The sequence below is a fragment of the Cibotium barometz genome, chromosome 50 (genome assembly GCF_041138505.1).
Source record: "Cibotium barometz isolate CiBa-2024 chromosome 50, ASM4113850v1, whole genome shotgun sequence".
Classification (NCBI taxonomy): Eukaryota; Viridiplantae; Streptophyta; class Polypodiopsida; order Cyatheales; family Cibotiaceae; genus Cibotium; species Cibotium barometz.
This window is the reverse complement of record NC_141095.1, coordinates 44,301,714-44,326,312: the sequence shown is the minus strand read 5'-3', so window position 1 is coordinate 44,326,312 and position 24,599 is coordinate 44,301,714. Positions and strand designations below refer to the sequence as shown.

At 46.7% G+C, this 24,599-nt stretch overlaps 1 protein-coding gene across 1 annotated transcript in view; it reads left to right on the top strand.

Annotated features, from left to right (window-relative positions):
• The first annotated feature begins 1,710 nt into the window (after positions 1-1,710).
• Positions 1,711-24,599, top strand: part of LOC147610148 (uncharacterized) — a 141,029-nt gene continuing 118,140 nt past the window's right edge. Inside the window, exon 1 of the mRNA XM_086787363.1 lies at positions 1,711-2,235. Within this exon, the coding sequence (XP_086643489.1) occupies positions 1,860-2,235 (376 nt within the window). The 5' untranslated portion in view covers positions 1,711-1,859. The remainder of the gene's footprint in view (positions 2,236-24,599) is intronic.

The following is a 24,599-nucleotide window of genomic DNA, read 5'->3' as shown; positions in this document are numbered from 1 at the left end:
TGCGACGAAAGTAAGAAAAAGAGATGCAATTATTAGAAGTTTATTTTGGCAAGAGATGGCCAAGGAACGTGCTCCAAAGCGTGCGAGCCTGGACTTAGTTTAGTCGACCGTTGGGACCAATGTGGAGAAGGATCAACTAATCCTAGAGGTGGTGGTGCATCTTCCTAATCTAGTGTTGTAGCACCATAGCCCCGCCTAGTACCTTCACCTAGCTCTCTAGGCAGTATCATTCATGTTCATATATCAAGGATACACCTTGGACCAACCACTAGACCTTCACATGTTCACACCGAACTCTATAAAAAGGTTCCAACAGAATACATACACCTAGTGAACATGATGATTTTCAAAGGAGACATCTACCTGGAGTAACTAGTAGATATCTATAATAAAAGGATGCATCCCATAGTTTTGAACTATAGTGCATGGTGTGCCATATTGAAGAACCCATGTGTAGAGGCTGATGTAGAACCAATTATCCTAAAGGTAGATTAGTTTGCAGAGCTAGCTGCCATGGTGAATGCCATAATTGATCATGCAGAGACATGGATTCACGAAGAAGGCCTTGCAAGGTAGGCGACATATAGAGCTCTCCAAGCTGGTTCATTAGCTGCTATTTATGACCTAATCAATCAGTAGGATAATCCTTTAAAATGAGATTTTGCTCAATCCTATGATAGGCTTTGTCAAAGTCAATTTTAATGAAGTCACATTCAATAGAAGTCTTGATTTGTTAAAATTTCAAAATATAATACCTTAATTTTATTTTATCGAGCTTCCTCTAGATGACATGAGGTCCTATATTATTCCATGTGTCTCTTCCATCTAGCTCCTTTTAATCTCTTAAATGATAGAATCAATCCAATTCATGGATGTATTAAGGAGTGGTGGGTGGGTGGTAAGATTACATTAAGGAGTGGTGGGTGGATAGATTACATTTATCTTATTCCAAAATAAGACTTTATGTTTAGAAGTCAAATTGTTTGTCTAAGCTTGTGTGAAAGTTGTTGAATAGCACCTCATTCTAGCTCACTTGGATCTTTTTCATGCTAAGTGATGTGACATTGTGGAGATACCAAGTCATGGTCTTAGTGAAAGTTATGGGAGCTTAGTGCATGATACAAGAGCTAGTGTGCAACATATGGTAACTAATTTGGGTGACGGGGATAATGGCCTTTCACTTAGGCCACAACTTGGGTTATTTGAGAGCTGGCCAACAAGTATCATTTTGTAGTTCATCCTTCTTCTCCACTAGACCTTGTGGGGCAGAGCATAGACTCTACTTGTTTTTTGATACATAACCTTTATTAGAGAGATCAATGGACATTGAAGCTTTTGAATGTATTAAGGGTAAGGTTAGACGAGGGTTGCGCGGACAAGGGCCTCTATTCTGTGGCCAAGGTCTCCCAACATTCACAAAGGGTGGGGCCTTACATTAGATATAAGGTATTAAAAAATTGCCACAAAAAAGTTATTAATTGGCAAGATGAATCAATTTTAACTAGTTCAAATCCCACACCAACTCTAACTTGAAGACACTTTTTTTGGGGTTTTTTTCTGAAGATGTCCGCGCGGCCAAACTTTTCTTTTGGCAGGTGCTTTTTCGGCTTCTAATCCCATGCCCCTTTTGTGCACATGTCCGTTTGCCTTTTGTGAACTGGGTCTAACATTCATGTATGTGGGTATAATGTGCATAGTTTGTGGGTATAATGTGCATAGCATTCTCCACGCACCATCCATGTATGTGGGTTATACACATGCTCTGATGTGGCTTGAATGTGCATAGCCTTCTTTCTCTATTGATCCATCAGGAGGGATACAAAGAAACACTCTCCAAGGATCACGAGAGTCGTGTTCATATGGATTCTAAGCTTGCCAGTAACCGGCACCCCTTCTCGATTTCCTGCACAGACTGTTTCAAGCTGAGAAAACTCTCAGCAGCGGCTGCTTGCAGCCAGTGGGGCCCATTCGAAGTCTCGCAGTTCCACGCAACAACCATCAAGGCGGCGCAAAGGTTCCACTTGGTCCAAGTCAGGGCTGTCGATGAGTCTGCGAGAAGGTCAAGAAGCAAAGGTGAGAATGTAAGGCGTAATCGCTCAGTTGGTGGTGGGCAGAACAGCCAAAACAAGCAGTTTTATAGTACAACAGAGCAGCAAGGGTCACCGCTTGTTCAGAAAGGCTCTGAGCTCATCTGGCCTCTCCTCGGCACCGGTGTCTTCGTGGCTGTCATATATGGTATGTTTGGACATGCTTTGCCCATTCCATTGTTTGAGCTTGTGCATTACCGTGAAGCTTTCAAATTACCATATGAACCTGGTACATAGCATACGGGGTGTTGGTACATAGCCTATGGGGTGTCTTATGCTTTGGGTCTGCTTATACAATGCTGTACATTGGCCCTTTTGAGTATCCAATGAGCACAACCTGTGAGCTAGGTAGAGGCCCAGTTTACAGGAGGTTGGGCAGCGGGCTGATCTGAACTTGACATAGTCAAGACGTTAAGTACAATATTAGTGCATTTGGGACAACCGGGGCTGCTGTAGCTAGTAGGCCCATATGGGCCCTTGTGTGAAGGTGTTTAGGATAATCCAGTCTACGATAACATGGCATTTAAGACACTTGGGAAAAATAATTTGAAGGGTTCAAACCCCTGGGACATACTCCTCCATAAAGAGATCCGGATTGGCATGTTGTGAGAGGAACTGCATATCTATTACTTTCCAAGACCATTTTCTAGATGGATACTTGTTCGTTCTCCTATCTGGAGTTGCGGGATGCATGCAAAGAAGGATGCTGAAATCTTATTAGGGTTCTCCCAATTAGTGGTGTAAGTGCTGGCCACAGAACTCAAAGCCATAGGATATCCCTTTGCACAAATGGGACATGCACTCTAAAGGACTCTTGTTGAGTAATTGCTTCTATCTGGTTGAATTCATGAAATCAGCAATTAGTTTTCTTGCTTAGAGAGAGAGAGAGAGAGAGAGAGAGAGAGAGAGAGAGAGCGATAGAAAGTAAAAAAGAGTTCGAGAGAGTAAGGTTTTTGCAATTACAGAAGATTTAACTTGTAGACATACTTGGAGGTTTTTGCAATTACGGAAGATTTAACTTGTAGACATACTTGGAGGTTATTTCCAGCCTTCAATCAACAAATCAGCTTCAAACACTGCAGTTCGGAGTAGTAGCTTGTAGATTCTATGGTTCCCCTCAATTCAAGATGCCATCTGTACAAGCAATATCTCCAGAGTGGCAAATGATGGAAATGTTTTTTTTTTGATGACGAAGAGTCAGCAGCAACACATGCAAACGGGAAACACATGCAAACGGGAATAGAAGGAAGCCCTTTGTTGCTATCCTGCATGTGGCAGTGCCACTTTAGCATCACCACGTCACTTTATTATTCTTTTTTTTTTCCCAAATTTTTTTTTTGGGGGGCGTTGCATTGCGGTTTTGCATGTAAGCAATCTGTATTTTGATGCTTCGATGACATCCCCCAACTTATTATAACAAATGTTCTCAACTGATATAGGTCTAGCTTTGTCTTAGCTTTTTCTTGCTTTTCTATGCTTTTTCTTGCTATGGGCCTAGATCTTCTCTCCTTGGCTCTTGAGACATGATTCTTCACCTAGAATGTTTGTCACCATTTGGCCACCCAACTGGTCCACCTGTGCTTTCTCATTATGTATGTACATCGGATTGGCGTCCATGGCGGTTGCATATGCCGGGGATTGATGCCACTCATGTGATACTGTGAACTTGGCTTTCCTTTGGGACTTGTGACTGTGTGTACATGCTCGGAAATGCCGGAGGATTGGTGTTCCATTGGGTGTGTGAGGCCCCTGCCCCCTCCGCAGTGCACCTACCGGCGGCGGAAGCGGCGTCGGCCTCCTGCGCGGGGCGGGGATCCACACTCGGCGCCTCGCCCGCGGATGTCCGGGACGAGAGGCTAGCCTGGGCGGTCCCTCCGAGACTGGGCCCGGAAGACTCCCTCGCCCGAAAGGCACGGGCGATTCCGCCATGGGAAAAATCTTCTTACGGGGAATTACTCTAACGAGTCAAAGTCTTAACTAATTAAACTGATCTGACCGAACTTGAAGTCACATAGTCAAATCAAAAAGAGACTTATACTTGGTCTATGGAATCACCGCTTTTTTCCTCATTTACGAGGCACAGCCGCGCTGATCCTCTCCCATAGAACAAGGTCTTTACAGGATTTAAACTAATTAACGTAACTAACCGTATCTAGTTGTTTCTCAGGAATCCTCCGATCCAGCCTAACCCCATCCGGCCCATGGGTTAGCCAACCACCCGCCAACCACCCGACCACTGTATTGGTGGGATTCCTTCATAAAGATTTGGTTGTGTTTTTGTCCGGGTACCGAGAAAAAAAGTTTCCAGGTCCCCTAGCCGGCGATTCATGCAAAAATTAAGGTAGACATACCACGTACACACCCAATATGAAATTGCCATTTATAACAGATTCGACTGGCTTTAAAATAATCCTTCAATAGAAATTATAATATTTTTGATCATTATTTTCTAAAATTCCGAATCCATTGTATTACAATAATATCCTCTGGACTCTCCGTTGAAGACCAGCTGGCCAACCAACGAGATCCAGTATCAAAATTTGGTTCCCAAAATCTTTCCTTTTAGTCCATCCGAAATCTTCCTCGACGTATGCATGGGTGTTCTAGCAACCGCGAGCCCGTGCATCGCCTGGTCAGTACTGTACCGAGGCTTGTCAAGACCTCAGCAGGCTTTGCCGCGAGCGACGTCCCTTGACGACTCCCCGCCAGTTGTTCCAACGAACCTCCTCTTAGAAAAACATAAGCCAAATGCTTCCTCCAGCATTCTGGCGTAAAACAGTCCTTTGAATAAAAAAAACAGAGGTTTCAATGCAAGTAAAATTTCAATTTGAGATTGATTCCAAAAACCCTTTTTCCATAATTCCTAGTTTCATAATGAGGATCCTTGATCTCTCAACAAGGTAATCTACTCATCATTCAGTCTGATTGTCCAACTAGATCCTCGGTGAGTTTGGTTAGGAAAAACTAGTTTTGGGTAGTCTATTCTTTGTGATTAGAAACTGAAATTGGTCACGAAGTTTTTACTTGATTCAGATCGAGAGATGGACAAGTAGGTTCACTGTCCGTCCTTCTCGTAGTTTAACCAAATTCATTTGGTTTAGTTCTTACAAGGATTCCTTTCAGATAAACATCTAGTTTTTTGGGTAAATATCAATTTAGTGATTTTACCAATTAAAATATCCAAAGATATTTCTTCTATCACATAATTTCTCAACCTTAATTCATTCGGTAGAATTATGGTGGAAATTCATCTTTTGATACTAAAATTTAATTCAAATTCATCTTTTCTTAATTATCATAAAAATTCTTCTTTTTAACTAAATATCATATCTATTTTTTTTTCTTTTCTTTGAATAAACTTGAAATCCCTCTTTTTCTCATTTTAATAAGTGCAATCCAATTATCATGGGAGGGCACTATGCTTCGCCTGGGCTTTGAGCCAGTTTGGATTCGAGTAGTGGCGGCTCTATATTCCACAGCTCGTAGCCAGGTGCTGATGGCAGGAGGACGGGGGCCGAGTTTTGAGTTGACCAGATCAGTCCGTCGGGGGTGTCTTCTCCAGAGTCACATGGGGACGGGGGACGGGGACGGGGAAGTGCCGTCCCGGGGACGGGGTCGGGAACGGCAAAAAAAAACCTCTTTTTTAAAAGCAATTTAGGAGTTGTATGCATGACATACATATAGAGACACACTTTGAACAAAATTTTACACCGAATAGACAAAAAAACAAGAGTCATTTTGAGCAAAATGCGCTAATAAAACATCGATGGCACACTGATTATGTGATTGATAGTCTGATAGATACAAAGAGATAAGTACATGCCTCATGGGCAGTGAGGGTTACAAAAAAGAGTGGGTACAAAATAGAGATGATAGATAGATCATAGATGATAGATCACAATAGATCATGCAATTCCATGCCCTTGAACCACCGCCCACTCCACGACTAGTGTAGTGGACCTCATCCCACCATGACCATGTGTGCACCGCCGGCCTCCTTCGTGAAGAGCCCGCAACGGAAGATGTGGCGGCGGCGCCTTCACCTTGAGATACCATGAATGATGATAGTGTGAGAGAGAGGGAAGAAGGGTGCAATAGAGAGTTGCAAGTTGCCGCTTGACTCTTGAGGCTTGCAAGTCTCAAAAGGGATGGATCATGGAACTTGGAGAGAGAGAGAGAGAGAGAGAGAGAGAGAGAGAGAGAGAGAGAGAGAGAGAGAGATGGCTTGGAAGTTGGCACAATGTAGATAGTATAGAGAGAGAGAGAGGGCTAACTTGCCACTTGGGCCTTGAGGCTTGGACAATGGAACTTGGAACTTTGGAAGCTTGAGGCTTGAGCAATGAGGCTTGAAGCTTCAAACTTGAGTGTGGAGAAAAGTCCTAAAGTGTGCCTTCTTTTATAGCTGGAAATTTGCCCGTTTCTGGCCGTTTTCTGACCGTTTATGACCCCTGTCTGCGTCCCCTGCCCGTCCCGCGTTTCGGGAACGCGTCCCCGGGACGACTGTCTGCGTCCCCATTCTGCACGGCGTCCCCTGCGCGTCCCCGTCCCCGCGTCCCGCGTCCCGCATCCCTAAGGGCCGTCCCCGCGTCCCCGTGTGACTCTGGTCCTCTCGTCCCTTTTCTTTTTCTCTTCTTTGCTGAGGCTATGAGCATGTATCTGACGGCAGAGGAGGTTGGTTTGAGAGGACTCCAGCTCTCAGTCCGGGGGGAGGAACTGCTCGATGCTGAGTTTGCTGATGACACGGGTTTATTTTTGCATGGCCAGGAGGCCAATCTTCAGCGGGCAGAGCAGTCGCTTCAGGTTTTTAGTGCAGCTTTGGGAGCATTGATCAATTGGCGCAAGACAGTGGCCTTTTGGATCAGTAGCGCTCCCACTCCGGCATGGAGCCAAGACCCGGGTTTTAGATGGATTCCTCCTGGCACAGCAGTGCGGTATTTGGGATGCCAGATTGGACTAGATTTGTCACCTGAGCAGCAGATTGCCCCGCTTCTTCTGAGCATTTGGAAGAAGCTTTTGTATTGGAGTACAGCTCGGCTATCCTTGGCTGGGAGGGTGGTGGTGGCAAATCAGGTGCTTTGGTAACATCACGTCTTGCTGGATCTTCTCGAGCTCTTGCATCAGCCAGGTACAGAGGCTGATCAGGAACTTTCTTTGGTCTGGGCGGGATGGTCAGCCAACCCGGGCTAAGGTTGCTTGGGCAGTTATTACACTTCCGCTGGCCCAGGGGGGCTTGGGCATTATAGATCCAGTTGATCAGAGTAGAGCCTTATTGGGGAAGCTTATTGTTCGGGGGTTGCTTCCGAGCCTTGGAAGGACCTTCTTTTTCAGCGGCTGCAGGCTAGGGCTCCCCCAGCAGGGGGCACTTGGGCACCAGAGATACGATGGATCTTCATAGAGATGAGGAGGACAGGCCTCAGTAGAGGATGGGAGGACAGATTTGCCTTGAGCATCTTGCGAGCTTGGGAGTTGCTGAGACCGGGACTCTCTTAGAGACCTCCTTCTTGTGATGGGTAGCGGGCCAGAGAGCTGCTCATCTGGAGCCCAGCGGTACGCACAGAGCAGGGTCATATGTTGGGTTCTCGGCCTCGTCTAGCCTGGGGACCATTGGCGGCAGGCCCAGCACGTAGTTTTGCAGACTGGCAGGCCTTCTGCAGTCTCCCAGAGGAGATCCAGGTGGAGAGGCTGAGTCACTTCAGAGGGGGGCTGATTATGAGGGATGACATTCAAGAGGCACTCACAGAGGAGTGGTTCACGCCTCTCGAGCCAGTGGCCCCACGGTGGATGGGAGCCTTTACACAGTTGGAGATCCTGATTGCTGTCAGAGCTTGCACTGAGGATGGTAGATGCCTCTACTATGAGATCCAGGATGAGGGCAGACTTCAGAGAGTGGAGGCGGAGTTGCCTTTGGTCGCAGAGTGCATCTTTCAGAGGATACGGGTAGTGGCCGCCGCTTCCCGGAAGTGGCATATTGATCTAGACCCTGCAGATGTGGAGTCTGATTGGCGCATATGGGCATATGCAGGGCGCCCCTTGGCCCGGCTCCAGTGGGACCCTGGCGAGTACGAGTGGCATGATCCTTATGCATCCCCCGAGGCCACAGAGATCACCTTTTTCTAGTACACTGTTCGGTTGGGGAGACATATTTTGACGGCGAGGAGGATGGTCTCTCCAGCTGCATCGGAGCATTGGCGGCTACAGGGACTTTCATAGGAGTTCCTGGAGGATTTTTGGACCAGGCTCTGGGCTAGTCGACAGGCACGCAGGATCTCGACTTTCCAGTGGCTGGTCGCCCACAGGGGCTCTGCAGTTGGCACGTGGCTTGTCTATAGTGGTCTTCCGGCGGCCTGCGTCCGATGCGGCCACCCTTTGGAGACACAGAGACATGCCTATGGGACTGTCCTCAGGCGCAGCAGATTTGGCTGCTGTGCATTCTGGCCCCCCTCTCTCCAGAGGGCATGTATACGTGGGGTGCCGCTTCTTGGTCGACTTCGTCAGGGCCTGCTATGGGCTATGAGACGGAGCAGGACAGCCAGGCCATCAGATTCATTAGGGGCCAGCCTCGCCTTGTTCCTTTACCGGATTTCTCGTCCGTCAGCTGGACACAGCAGAGGGATCTACGATGGGAGCTCCTCAGCAGTCTCACCATTTGGTTCACCTGGAGAGCCCGGTGTTTCAGGGCCTTTGAGGGGAGACCGGAGCCACCAGCAGAGATTGTCCGGGGGATTTGGCAGGAGTTGATCCACACCCTTCGAGGACAGTATGACCGCATCCGGGGCGACTCGGATGAGGCGATCTTGCGGCGCCAGGCTTTCCACACCACTTGGCGCAGCGGCCTCTGCTATACCCTACACACGGGTTCCCCCCGTTGGCACTACAGGCCACGTGTTCGGCTTTTCTCCCCTCCTATTGTATGATATAGTCCCTCAGTTCTTTGTACTGATATTTGTACTTTTCTGCACCTAGGGAGAGTCTCCCTAGCTACCTTGCTTGGATCTCTGCTCTGTTTTCTTATGAACTGGAGAGGGTCTTTTGTAGCCTTTGTTAGGGGAAGAATTACCTGGCACAAGATCTATGCGATGATTTTCGGGCCTTTGGGGAGGTAATTCACCTGGCAATGCATCAGCAAAACGGTCGTTGAATGCATGAAGAAAACTCAGCCTATCATTAGTCATAGTATCCACATTTTGATGCCTTGGTACAATGCTATCACGAACAAAAACCAAGTACGCAGAAAGACTCTTTTTCATTGCTTTATTAATTTGGATGTGAGATATAAGTGGGATGGAGTCCCCTTCTTTGGCAGCATCAATGAAATGCATGCGGCCTCTATGCATAAAAGAAATCATGTTGGTCTTGTACTCTTTGCGGGGCTCAAGCCTATGATGCCATGGCTTGCCCAACAATACATCACATCCATTTAATGGTGCAACTAAGAAATGTTCATTATCAAGGTAGCCCTGGATATGTATGCGCAACTTCCCTATCAATGGGGTAACCTGCACCTCTTTACCAACAAATGCAGCTTCGGCTTCAATCTGAGGTCCCATGTTCTCAACCTCAATACCCAAGGCAGCTGCCATTTGTATGGAGATGAAGTTATCGGTTGCACAATCATCAAACATGAATAAGACGGGCTGATCCTTGATTTGACCCCAAGCCTTGCATACCATCCGCTCTTTTGCATCATGATTTGTGTTTTCCTGTACATCAGGAACTGCATGTACATTAGCCTTGGTCTGCTTGTCCTCGTGCTTGGGTTTGCGGTCAGGACATTGTCGAAACATGTGCTCTTTGCTACCACAAGAAAAACATTTTCCCTCCTTGGCATATTGCTCTCTTTGCTCCGGAGTCGAGCCAAATTTGTTCTTCTTTGGACCCTGATCTTTAAATGAGGTATTTTCAGCTCTACCTCCCTTGTGGGTCTCCCGGAAGTTCTTTTTAGGTGGCTGTCCACCTTTTTGCAGATTTAGGACAGCCTTGTCTTTCCCCTTTGAACCGCCTTGATCCTGCTTAATTTTGAGCACCAATTGCTCCGTAGCAAGAGCAGAGGCTGTAAGCTGTTGCAAAGTATGTTTCGGGTGCAATTCAATGCCTGAACGATAAGCTGGTTGCAATCCGGAGTGAAACTTCCTCTTTCTTTCATCCTCAGTGATTTGCATAAAAGGAGTTACTTCCAGCAACACTTTCCAGAACTTGTTGACATACTGTTGCACGCTTTCATGATCTTGTTGCTCAAGTCTATCCCACTTTTGGGTGAGAGTTTACTTCGCATTTGGTGGCAGAAACTGAGCATAGAATCTATCCTTAAATTCCTTCCAGGTGCAAATGGGGTCCTTGGTGATCTTTTCAGTGATCCACCAATGAGCAGCGATCCCTTTCAAAAACATGCTAGCATGGCGTACTTTAGACTTCTCAGTGAAGTCCTCATCGCTAAAAGCAATGTCAAATTGTGCCACAAATGCTAACACTTTAGAAGCATCATGCTCTCCATGAAAAACATCAAACTTAATAGACTTGTCACTTGCTTTAAATTCCTTGAGCTTTCTGGCATGAGGCTCATGGTCTTCTCTTTTTCTTTTCCCCTTATCCAACGGGGCAGCCCTATCTGCATAGGCTCCATGGGCCATCATGGAAGTTTCATGAAGCACGGTGGCATGTGCTCCACGAACTTGAGAATCAGATGTATGTGACTTTCCTGCATAAGGCAATGTCTCTCCATGAGACAACTCAGAAGGCAAAGCTCTTTAGTAGCAGACCTGTCACTCCTACCATGGCATACATGTCTTGAATGCATGTGACCGTCATGCCCTCCATGAGCACTAGCATACATATACCTGTCAGGCTTTGTGTCTTGTGGAGAAGATGCATGACGAGAGGTGACTGTCACCTCTTCCTTTTGCATAAAAGACCTCAATCTTTGAGATGCGGGATCTCCTTGCTTCAAGCGAGGTGGATTTCTGAATTTCAGCTCTACGTCTTCCCCCTCTTTGATGTCACCTTTGCGGAGGAGATAGGAAAGTGCCAACTCCCTTGGCTTCTTGCCTACTTCCCGTGCCATGGACTCAAAAGTCACATCTACCATTGCATTGGCTTTCCTTGCTTCAATGGCACTTTGCACATGGGGATCTTCATGCAAAAATTTTAGCTCTTGCTCTTGTGCCTGCAAAAGCTTTCTCATATGCTCCATTTCAGCCCTCATTGCATCAGGCTCTTCTTCTTGCATGACTGTCTTTCCTTGAGACAGTTGTTCCTTTGAATCACTATCATTTACCTTTTCAAGGGGCTTGTGCCTTCCTCGTAGAGCATCAGAACCACGCGAGGCACTTGATGGGTCCCTCGAATTAGGCACTTCCAAAGGGTTGCCTTGGCTGTCCATTGTGTTAAGTGTGCTAGAAGCTGGGTGTCCAATACACAGGTTCGTTTCCCCGCTAAGAAGAGGGAAACAACCGTGCACTGATACCAATGAAACCGATCCCGTCAAGTGGGAATAGACTCCGTTGGACACCCACACGCGTAATAGCACAACTTAATATCACAATTTGAAATGGACAACTTAATAACAACTGAAATTTGAAATGAAATGAAATGAAATAGATGGACACCAGCACTGGGGTCGGAACGGGCTGACCCCCCCCTCAATATATGATATATTATTGGGAGTATTTAACAAATACAATGCTCCATGGGTTCAAAGAACCAGATGATGTCCATGTACAAATGAATACAGTACCAAACAAGAGGCTCGAAGTAGATGTTCGAAGAAGAGCGACCACTTGAGTGGTCCAGTCTCTACGGTCCTGTGCCTTCACTGGACTCCGCGGAGAGTGCCCCATTGGTGTTCCAGGACCACGCACAAACAGGCGCTCCCGTACTAACGCCTGGCTCTCGCAATCTCGGCACCTTTGGACCGTGGTTCTCCAAAAGCTTGGACTACCCAGCACCGAACGGGTGTTAACCGTAGAGAGAATCCCTTATCAGATTTACAACAAAGTTCTTTACTTAAATCTGAATTCACTTACTTGTAGCTTGCAGATGGAAGACCAATACCCGAGGTGTATGTGTGCAGCTACTAGGAGTGGACACCAAGACACAGCAGCTTGTCGAGGAGGATGAGGGGTAGCTGCGTGTGGAGAAGGTGTAGCCACCTGCCAACTGGAGGTGGAGCCGCCTGGCTGCTGAGCAAGTGCAGCCACCTTGTAGAAGGCACAGCCGCCTGTATGGAGAAGAGGAGCAGCCGCTGGAGATGGATACACAGTGGCGTGCTGTGGAGGTAGCGCAGCCTGTATGGAGGTGACACACAGTCTGTATGGTTGCCAGGCTACAGTGGAGAAGGGAGGGCAGCCTGCAGCCGCCGGCCTGTAGTGCATAGCTTGCTGGAGAGGACACACAGTGGACAGCCGCCTGCTGAAGCTGGAGCGCTGCCTGCATGAGATGGACAGCCGCTTGTAGAACCGCCGGGTTGTAGTGGAGAAGGGGCCGTCAGCCTGTGGTGTAGCCGCCTGATGGATAGGTGACGCCTGGCTGCAGCCTGCACCGCCTGTAGTGCAGAGAGAACAACCGCCCGCCGCTGGAGATGAGCATACAGCCGCCTGCAAGAGGCAAGGCAACCTGCTAGTTATGGCACACAGCCGCCTGTGGAGAAAGCAGCGCAGCCTTCTGGAGGTGGCAGCCGCCTGCTGAGTAGGCAGCGCAGCCTGCTGAAGATGGCAGCCGCCTGCTGAAGGAACAGCAGCCGCCTTTATGGGAGGAGAAACAGCCGCCGACAGATAGGAGACAGCCACCAGCATGCACAGCCTGATTGAAGAAGAGGTGAAGGTGGCGCATCCAAAAACGTCTTCCAAAGAGAGAAGGGTGGTCGCCTCTTTGTAGGTGTTGGAGGGGAAGTTGTACGACTACAGTTGGCCGGCTCCCCAAGGTTGCATGGGGGCGGCCAGTTCCATGGTGTGGTGTGGGTAGGTGGCCATGCACCCACCCACACACACTTAAGTGGGGTTTCCCTCCCCACCTTGGCCCACAAGTGGGTGCCCACTTTTAAGTGAATGTGAACATACCACCTTATAAAACAAAAGGTTAGAGATAAAACTATTAAACCAACATGTGCAATACACTTACCACCTGTTCACATGCAACAAAACTTGTCAGAAGACAGAGCAAACTTCACGACTCACTGGCAGGCGTCCCCGCTCAGTAAGTGGCACGTCAAGCAGGCAAACACAAAAATACAAGTCATGCAAAAACAGTTTCAAACATGCAAAACATGATTGCATGTGCAAATAGTATCATGGACATATCTCTCGTTCATGGAACAAGTACAAAACATCTGTCGGGCAATAAATCCTGGTCTTCCTATGGAGTGACAGTCCCATAGGTAAAACACAGTTCTAGGCACGAGCCTCCCTATGGAGTGATAGTCCCATAGGCAAGACACGGCACAAATACTGGCCCTTCCATGGCGTGACAATCCCATGGGTCGAACACAGTCCAGGTCATACACGGGTGGCACCAGTCTGGCTCCCGTCCATACGACACCATCCTGCTAACACACAGGTGGTACTAGTCTGGCTCCCGTCCATGTCAAGCAAAAATACTGGCCTCTTCACATGAGACACTGAAACCGGCCTCTGATAGAAAACCAGAGTGTGGTAGGAGCAATCACCCGTCCACTTGTAGTCTAGAGGAGAAACAAAACACAGATTGGAGCTAGAGTGCCCAAATCTGAAAACACAACGACACCTGTTGGCCCCAAAGCTTGGCGCCCCTTGCGGTATTTCTTTATTCAATTAAAATAATATGTATGGCTGAGTACAACACAAAGACCAGCCAAGAGTTTACACCTGTAAGTCCAATCTGACGGCCCACAAATCCTTCTCAGCACAGAGGATCTATGCACACAGATCTGTGTCTTCAAGCAACACACTGTGCCTCCCTCTGATCAGCCAAGATCACAAAGCAGGCCAGCCATGGGCATACATCTGGCATAACTCAAGTGCATGATACATCTTCTCAGCTCAAACATACATGTGCTGTCCAATCTCTGTCTTAATCCCTTGTCAATCTGCCATACCCCTCCTCTCACAAGGAGCCAGATAACACATATCTGCAACAGACATCAAGCAGTAGAAAGAGAGATAGATGAACAGAAACAGAGCTTACCAAGTTCAGCTCGTGAAACAACACTGGAGGAAGCAACAGCACCAATCTGTGCTTGCAGGCACTTGAATCCTCAACCCTGCTTCACACGTGTGCTTGTTCTTGCCTGTATCCTCCTCCTGATGTTCACTCTTATGCTGTCCTTGAAAATACAGATCTGAAAATCAGCACAGTACCCGTCTGTACCGCCTCGGGATACGTGCCAGGAGTTGTACTAGCATAAACAGCCTGCTGTCCACTTCTGTACCTGCCTGAATCTGTGTATTCAGGTCTGTCCAGCCACCTGTCAGCACCTCTGCAGCGACTGTACTTGTTGTACCTTGCTGCCCGTACACTGTACGGCAGCTGTACAATGTGTACTTGCTGGAAAACAGACTGTACAGCCTGTACAGGTCTTCTGCGCAGAGTTTCCAGCAGCAGTTCTGTGCGCAGCCAGCAACAGAGGAGAAAGAGAGAGAGAGTGTTTGCCCAGTTCTGGCCGTACAGTGCTGTACGGCTGATTCTACTCAGAAAAACAGCAACAGCACATAGCAAAACAGCCGCCTCCTTCTTCCTGTGCTTTTCCACGCTAGGATAACATGCGCATGAAAGAAGCTCCTCTTTTGCTACACAATTCCCCAAAAAGGGAAGAGAGAAAGAAAGAAAGAAAGAAAGATTTTATTAACGTCTTCCAAAAGACCGAACTCGGCCTATGAGACAAATCGGAGTACCTGTATGGGGTATCCTCTGTCATCCCAACAAAATGAAAAAGTACTGAATAAAAAGCTGAATCTGGGTGTGCAGGGGATGGAGCTCTATTACTAGGAGAATGCAAAGCTATATGCATGGAGTATACAATCATGATATGCAACCTAGCTAGCTCCATCCTGTACCATACTGGGGGTATAAAATGGTATACATCAGTGAAGGGGGTGTCCACAGCTCCCTGAAGAACATGCCTGGGTGTGCTCTGAAGCGAGCCAGTCGCTCCGCACCCTCTCTATGAAACTGAGCTCTGATCTCTGTCATCTCTCTCTGGTATAGGCGTGGTGTCCGAAAGCCAGGTGTCCTCTGTCTCCTGCGGGCTCTAAGTGTCTCTGCTCTCTGGAGAGTAATTCCCTGCCGTGTAGGGGCTGGGAGGGGTATGGATCTCTGAAAAAATGTAGTAATCTGTGTCTGTCGTCCCCCCTCTGGAGCTGTCTGAGCCTGTAATAATGTCTCTCTGTGGCGCTGTATGTCTAGAATGTATCTCCCCAGTATGCGCTGGTCTGCTGTCTCAAAGATCTGGCGTAGGGAATGTGGCTCTCTGAATAAAATGGGATATCTCTCTCTGATGGCTGTATATGCTCTGCATCTGCATACATAATGCTCCTCACTCTCCACCTCCTCTCTGCACAATCTGCATACCCTCTCCTCTCGGGGGATCCGTGCTGCTCTGCCAGTCTCAATCTCCAATCGGTGTGATGAAACTCTGAGCTGACCAATAGCCACTCGGGAGCCGTGTGGTAAAAAGCCCTCCATGTATCTAGGCCTCTCTATAAATCCATCAACAGTGATACTCATGAAGTGATCTCTGTAGTATAGCATCTTCGGTGGAAGAGGCTGTGTAGGCGATATCCATGTCTCTCCTGTATAGAGCTGCCATAGATCCTGTCTCAATACTCTGTTCCTCTCACTATGAGAGAGACGGATATGTGGTGCATCCCTGTCATACTGGAATGGTGGTAGATGATCCATGTCTAGGCCATGCTGTGAGAACCAATGTGTGACCTGTGCATACCATGATCCTCTATCTCCTGCCTCAGCCAACTGTCTAGATGCCTGAAAAGCTCTGTATGATAATCTGTCCTGTGGCATCTCTCTGAATCTGTCTAGCAGGCATATAGTCTGAAATATGGCCTCTACCATCATAGGAGGCGCAGCAAACTCTGCTCGGATAATGTCATGAGGTACTGACGGTTTGCTGCGTATCATGCGTGCCATCATGAGGGCCTGTGGTCTCTCTATCTGTGTCCACCAATGGGTAGCAAGGCCTGGCGCCCATACTGCTGCTCCATACATCAATGCCGGTGTGACTAATGTGTCAAATAGCCACCCCTTCGTCCGGGGCTCCTGAAAATGCGCCTGGTGGCACTGTCTCTCTAGCATAGCCAATGCTGCATATCCCCGTGTCAATCTAGCTCTGGCTGCTGAACCCATGGTAAAGCGTGTGGCTGCTGCAGAGAAGGTAACCCCTAGGTACACATATGATGTCACCACCTCCACCTGGCATCCTGCGAGAGTGAATGTCAGCTGACTCCTGCCCTGTCTCGATGTATGAAAGACCATAACCTTGGTTTTAATCCCTAGGGCCCCAACTTTAATAAGTTCCTAGGGCCACTAAGGCCTAGGGGCAAACTCCAATAAACATTAAAACTTAATGTTTCTAGTTCCCCCCTTCACACCTAGGGATGTCCACACATCTTAAACACTGTCCGGGCACCCCCCATGTGAATCATAAAATATTCTGACTCTGCAACCACCATGCCCACACTTGTCCTGCTCCATTTTCACAGGGCCATGACATACCCCCCTCTTGAAAGATGGCAAGCGTCCTCGATTGCGTTCTGGTGATGCATCAAAATATCCAAAGTGAAATATACAATATGGCAAGATCAGCGTCCCAATCTCTCTGAGCCATACACATGTATCAACATTCACTGCAAACCAATGGCATAGTAATAGTCCAAGTTGTATACCACTGTGAACCATACATATCCACAAAAATCTCCATGTGACTAGTACACATATATCATAGAAGTCCCATAAACAGATGTACTGTCAGCCTCAGTCCCTTCGGGTGAGAGGAAAATCTGCACCAAGCGACCTCTAGATGTCATCTGAGCCTGTCTGTATCAAGGGAGTGGAGGTGCTACCCCCCTCTTGAGCATCAGGTAATGCTCCAGACCCATGCTCTGCTGAACCTGAATGAGCCACAATAAGAGTCGGCTCTAACTCAAAGGCATCGAGATAAAGCTGCAAAACCTGAGGTGAATCTGTTAAGTCACCTTCCTCCATCCACTTCGCATCCATCGGTGAATAGTTCTTAAACTTCACAAGATAGCGACGGGAAACTTTACCTCGTACCTTCCTTTCTTTATGTGCCAGTATCTGCTCTGGAATCAGAACCTCATCAAGTTCCTCAACTTTCGGCTGAGCCTCATCTGATACATCCTCAGGCACATCCCCACGGAAAGGTCTAAGAAGACTCACGTGAAAAGCATTGTGAATCCTCCAGTGATCTGGTAACTTCAAACGATAGGTTACCTCACCAATCTTTTCCAAAACCTGAAAAGGCCCATAATATCGCATGCTCAACTTAGGGAATAAGCGCTCTTTACCCTTCATTTTCTTGAGTCTAGCCTTTTCAAAGCGCAAAAGAACCCAATCACCCAATGCAAACTGTAAATCACGTCTGTGACGGTCTGCGGCTTTCTTTTGCTTCTGCTGAGTTTTCTGGAGAGCCAACTTAACTCTCCGATAAGCTTCATCCAAGCTCTCCACATACTGATCAGCCTCAAAGATCTTATCCTTTGTATGCAAAATGGGTGGAACCTTCTTCCCTCCTACAATCTCAAAAGGCGCCTTGCCTGTCGAGCTATGTACAGTGTTGTTATATGCAAACTCCACCAAAGGAAGATACTTTTCCCATTGTTGCTTGTGCTCTGACACATAACACTTGAGAAGATCCAACACTGTAGAGTTAGCCTCTTCTGACTGACCATCTGTCTGTGGATGAAATGAGGATGAAAACTTGAGAGTTGTACCCATGTTGTCAAACAACCCTCTCCAAAACAAACTCATCATCCGTGGATCACGGTCACTAATGATAGACGTAGGCAAGCCATGATACTTGAAGATGTTCGCCATGAACAACTTCACCATATGATCCACTTTAATTGTCTTCCTCACGGGAATGAAATGTGCCTGCTTACTGAACCTGCATATGATAGTCCAGATGCCATCATTTCCCGTTTGTGTCCGTGGAAGATCAAATACAAAATCCATGGCAATGCTCTCCCAAGGTCTATCCGGAATAGGTAAAGGCTGTAATAACCCTGGTGTCTTCTGACGGTCAAACTTTACCTTCTGACATACGATGCATTGCCTCACAAAGGCATCAACATCTCTTCTCAAGGTTGGCCAATAAAAGAAAGTCTCCACTGCTTTGACCGTGGCGTCAATCCCTCTATGACCCGCATACGGTGGAGCATGACTTTCAATCATAACCTTGAGTCGCAATGGCCTGGTAACACACAGTCTGCCATGCATCAATAAAAACCCATCTCTGAGAGTGTAATGCTCATGCCGCTGACCCTCAGACATCTGATCATACAACCTTTCAAAATCCTCATCATGGGCATACTGCTCTTTCATTTCATCAAGCTCATGATGATAAGCAAGTGAAACTGCAGAGACCTGTGGCTTGCGTGACAAAGCATCTGCCACTACATTCTTTTTGCCTTCCACATGCACAATCTGGAAGTGAAACATTGACAAAAAGTTTGCCCAACGCATATGCTTCTCTGAAAGCTTAGTCTGCGTGAGGAAATAACGCAAGGTCTGATGATCTGTCTGTACAGTGAAATCAGCCCCAAGCAAGTAGTGTTTCCAAGTAGAAAGAGCGTGAATTACAGCCAACATCTCTTTCTCATACACCTGTAAATGCTTCTCAGCATCTTGCAAAACTCTACTCTCATAGGCTATCACATGTCCCTCTTGCATGAGAACTGCACCAATGCTACTTCCACATGCATCACACTGGACAACAAAAGCCTTTCGGAGGTCCGGTAACACCAATACTGGGTCCGAAGTAAGCTTTTCTTTGAGCTTTTTGAATGCTGAAATTTCCCGATCAGCCCATCTAAACGGAGTTGCTTTCTTCGTCAAAGCATGAAGAGGCGAAGCAATTTCAGCAAAGTGCCGTATGTAATGCCTGTAATAGGAACACAATCCTAGAAAACTGCGTACATCATGCACGGTCCTCAAAGCTGGCCAATTAAGTATTGCTTCCACCTTTGCTGGATCCATACGGACTCCATGACCAGACACAATATGCCCCAAGAAATGTATCTCCTGCAAGAAAAACTCACTCTTCTTGCTATTAACCACCAACCTATGGTTTCTGAGTTCTGCAAACACAATGGCCAAATGCCTTCTATGCTCTTCCTCAGTTCGTGAATGCACAATCATATCATCAAAGAATGTGCCCACAAACTCTCTATGAGGCCTGAAAATCCTGTCCATCATTCTGTTAAATGTGGCAGGCGCATTTGTCAAACCAAAGGGCATAACCAAGAACTCATACAACCCAAATGTGGTTCGGAATGCTGTCTTATGCACATCCTCGGGTCTAATGCGTATCTGATGATACCCGCTTTTCAAGTCAATACGACTAAAAACTGTGGAGCCCTGTAAGCGGTCCAAGATGTCATCGATCCTCGGTATGGGGAATCGATTCTTGATGGTATTCTTATTCAGCGCCCTGTAATCTATACACATGCGCCAAGAACCATCCTTCTTCTGCACTAAGAGCACAGGTGAGCAAAAGGGTGATGAGCTAGGCTGTATCAACCCTTTATTCAAAAGCTCCTGCACCTGACTCATAATCTCTTCCTGTTGGGCTGCACTAACACGATACGGCGGTCTATTCGGTGGAGTACTACCAGGAATCAGATCTATGGCATGATCTTCTGGCCTCTCAGGAGGTAATTCTCCTGGCAATGACTCGGAAAAACAGTCTTGAAACCCACTTAAGAAATCAGCCCTGTCCTTATCTAACATTGACAAATTAGACTTAGACTCATCATCCTGTGCATCCTTTACATAAATCAAGTACGCGGAAAGATGCTTTTTCATTACTGATGAAATCGCCGAAGCGGATACAATAGGAACAGATTCCCCTTTGAGTTTTACATCCAATACATGCTCTTTCCCTCTATGAGTCAGAGTAATTTTCCTATTGTAAGTATCCACCACCGCATGTACCCTGTGGCACCATGGCATCCCCAACAAAACATCACAGCCATCCAACGGCATGATGAAGAACTCTTCACTGTCCACATAACCCTGCAAATGAAGCCGAAGCTTCCCAATGATAGGAGTAACGGGTTCTGCATACCCTGGACAAGCCATATTTGCCTCATGTAACGGCCCCATCTCCTCTGCGCGAATCCCCAATCGGCCAGCCAAATCTGGTGAAATGAAGTTGGCTCTAGCACCTGTGTCAAAGAAGATCAAAGCATTCTGATCTCTCACTTTGCCCCATGCCCTGCACAACTCTGTAGCTTCACCACCTCGCTGCTCCCCCACAAGATCAGGAACTAAGCCTGCAGAAGGCTTTGGTTTCTTTGGCTTGGGCTCTCCTTTATTGTCAGGGTCCTTCTTGGACGTTCTTTTGGGACAATTGAATGACATATGCCCCTCCTCAGTACAGTAAAAACACTTTTGAGCATCTCTCAAAGCCTGTCTTTCCTCAGAAGTCCTCTTGGGCATTGGCAACTTCTTATACTTTGTCTCTGAAGACCCTTTAGCATCACGAGAAGCATGCCCAAATTTTTCAGCTTTCTTGCCCAATTTCTTACTGCCTTTAAATCCAGATGAACCACCCGTGAGTAACGCATTAGCTGTCATAGCATTTTCAATCATCTGTGACATGTTCGTTACTCTTGTCTTTATACAGTAATCTCGTACCTCCTTGGGCAGCCCACAACAATACTTCTCTACCTGCTCAGATAATGGCACGGCGCGATAAGAAGTCACTGGGAGTAGAGCTTCCCAAAACTTCTTGTTATAATCCTCCAAACTATCACACTTTGAAGCATCCAGCTTGTGCCATGCGGTCATAACATCCACCTCAAATGTAGATGTGAGCCATACGGAAGAGAAAACCTGTTTGAATTGGACCCATGTGGTGGGTGCTATGCCCTGTAAAAGAAGAGTAGACCACCACTGCAAAGCATTGCCCTTGAGAAAAGTGGCAGCTTTCCTCACCTTTGAGGACTCTGTGTAATTCCCACCAGAAAAAGCAGCATCAAACTGTTGTAAAAAGGTAAGTGCCTTCAATTTATCCTTGGCCCCACTGAAAGTGTCAAACTTCACTGCAGCTCTCCCTTCCTTGTAATCCTTCGCCTTTCCCATAGGCGTTAGATTATCATATGGAAGTGGTTTCATGAGATTGCTGCCCCCAACATTCATACCCATCATTGGGTCAACATTTCGCATTCCCATGCCAGGCATACCATACATTCCAGCCATGTTTCCATACATTCCACTATGCATACCTGGCTGCATGCCACCAAACATATTGCCTTGCATCCCAGGTTGCATGCCTGCAAACATATTTCCAGCCATACCGGACTGCATACCACCATACATATTCCCCTGCATGCCAGGCTGAAAATTGGCTCCAAAAGGCCCATACATACCCATGCCTCCCTGAGGATAACCCCCAGTCATGGATTGGAACACCGAGCCACCACCAAAATAACCTGGATGCATGTTCTGCTGAGGAATAGGTGGCTGTCCATAGAAGGAACTCTGAGAGTTTGCACCATAAGCATGCTGCATATTCGGAAACTGGCCAAAAGATGGTTCCTGTGGGATGGCACCACTATGACCCTGAGGAAGATTCTTCGAACGAACCTTCTTCTTCTTTTTCTGGGGCTGTGTGCGGGGCTCTGTGCGAGATCTCAAAAATTCAGCAAATCTCTCACTCTGTGTGAGCTGCATAAAAGTATCCATAACACTAGCCAAGCGATCTTTGAACTGAGCATCATCATCCTCTTTACCATGCACATCTTCTGACTGTGTTACATCCTCATAAGGCTCAACATCTGCAGCCTGTTCTCCTGCAAAGATATCCTCAGATATATCTCTCTCAGGAGAAGTCTCTTGCTCTTCTTCTTCATGATAGAAGTACTCTTCCTCTGTATCAGACATGATTGCTGAATTTTCAGCGATGGCTTTCTTCAAAGCAACCACGAGCTCACCCCCTTCAGAAAGTTGATGATTGGTCCCGGCAACGGAACCTTGAAACCGGCCTCTGATAGAAAACCAGAGTGCGGTAGGAGCAATCACCCGTCCACTTGTAGTCTAGAGGAGAAACAAAACACAGATTGGAGCTAGAGTGCCCAAATCTGAAAACACAACGACACCTGTTGGCCCCAAAGCTTGGCGCCCCTTGCGGTATTTCTTTATTCAATTAAAATAATATGTATGGCTGAGTACAACACAAAGACCAGCCAAGAGTTTACACCTGTAAGTCCAATCTGACGGCCCACAAATCCTTCTCAGCACAGAGGATCTATGCACACAGATCTGTGTCTTCAAGCAACACACTGTGCCTCCCTCTGATCAGCCAAGATCACAAAGCAGGCCAGCCATGGGCATACATCTGGCATAACTCAAGTGCATGATACATCTTCTCAGCTCAAACATACATGTGCTGTCCAATCTCTGTCTTAATCCCTTGTCAATCTGCCATACCCCTCCTCTCACAAGGAGCCAGATAACACATATCTGCAACAGACATCAAGCAGTAGAAAGAGAGATAGATGAACAGAAACAGAGCTTACCAAGTTCAGCTCGTGAAACAACACTGGAGGAAGCAACAGCACCAATCTGTGCTTGCAGGCACTTGAATCCTCAACCCTGCTTCACACGTGTGCTTGTTCTTGCCTTTATCCTCCTCCTGATGTTCACTCTTATGTTGTCCTTGAAAATACAGATCTGAAAATCAGCACAGTACCCGTCTGTACCGCCTCGGGATACGTGCCAGGAGTTGTACTAGCATAAACAGCCTGCTGTCCACTTCTGTACCTGCCTGAATCTGTGTATTCAGGTCTGTCCAGCCACCTGTCAGCACCTCTGCAGCGACTGTACTTGTTGTACCTTGCTGCCCGTACACTGTACGGCAGCTGTACAATGTGTACTTGCTGGAAAACAGACTGTACAGCCTGTACAGGTCTTCTGCGCAGAGTTTCCAGCAGCAGTTCTGTGCGCAGCCAGCAACAGAGGAGAAAGAGAGAGAGAGTGTTTGCCCAGTTCTGGCCGTACAGTGCTGTACGGCTGATTCTACTCAGAAAAACAGCAACAGCACACAGCAAAACAGCCGCCTCCTTCTTCCTGTGCTTTTCCACGCTAGGATAACATGCGCATGAAAGAAGCTCCTCTTTTGCTACACGATTCCCCAAAAAGGGAAGAGAGAGAGAGAAGAGAGAGAAAACTCCTCCCCAATTTAATCCCTAGGGCCCCAACTTTAATAAGTTCCTAGGGCCACTAAGGCCTAGGGGCAAACTCCAATAAACATTAAAACTTAATGTTTCTAGTTCCCCCCTTCACACCTAGGGATGTCCACACATCTTAAACACTGTCCGGGCACCCCCCATGTGAATCATAAAATATTCTGACTCTGCAACCACCATGCCCACACTTGTCCTGCTCCATTTTCACAGGGCCATGAAAGACACCGGTCTGGCCTCAAGTGAACGAGACACAAAACTGGAGATGGACCAAATGGTCGGCCAAATGGTGACAGCCGCGAGCGACGTCTCTTGACGACTCCTCGGCCAGTTGTTCCAACCTTCTCTTAGAAAAACATAAGTCAAATGCTTCCTCCAGCATTGTGGCGTAAAACAGTCCTTTGAATTAAAAAAACAGAGGTTCCAATACAAGTAAAATTCCAATTTGAGATTGGTTTCAAAAATCCTTTTTCCATAATTCCCAGTTTCATAATGAGGATCCTTGATCTCTCAACAGGGTAATCTACCCATCATTCAGTCTGACTGTCCAACTAGATCCTTGGTGAGTTAGGTCAGGAAAAAACTAGTTTAGTTCCGGTAGTCTATTCTTTGTGATTAGAAACTGAAATTGGTCACGAAGTTTTTACTTGATTTAGATCGAGAGATGGACAAGTAGGTTTATTGTCCGTCCTTCTCGTAGTCTAACCAAATTCATTCGGTTTAGTTCTACAAGGATTCCCTTCAGATAAACATCTAGTTTTTTGGGTAAATATTAATTTAGTGATTTTACCAATTAAAATATCCAAAGATATCCCTTCTATCACATAATTTCTCAACCTTAATTCATTAGGTAGAATTATGGTGGAAATTCATCTTTTGACACTAAAATTTAATTCAAATCCATCTTTTCTTAATTATCATAAAAATTCTTCTTTTTAACTAAATATCATATCTAATTTTTTTTTTCTTTGAATAAACTTGAAATCCCTCTTTTTCTCATTTTTTTTCTTTGAATAAACTTGAAATCTCTCTTTTTCTCATTTTAATGAGTGCAATCCAATTATCATGGGAATTCCTCTTTTACCAAAATTAAATCTATCTA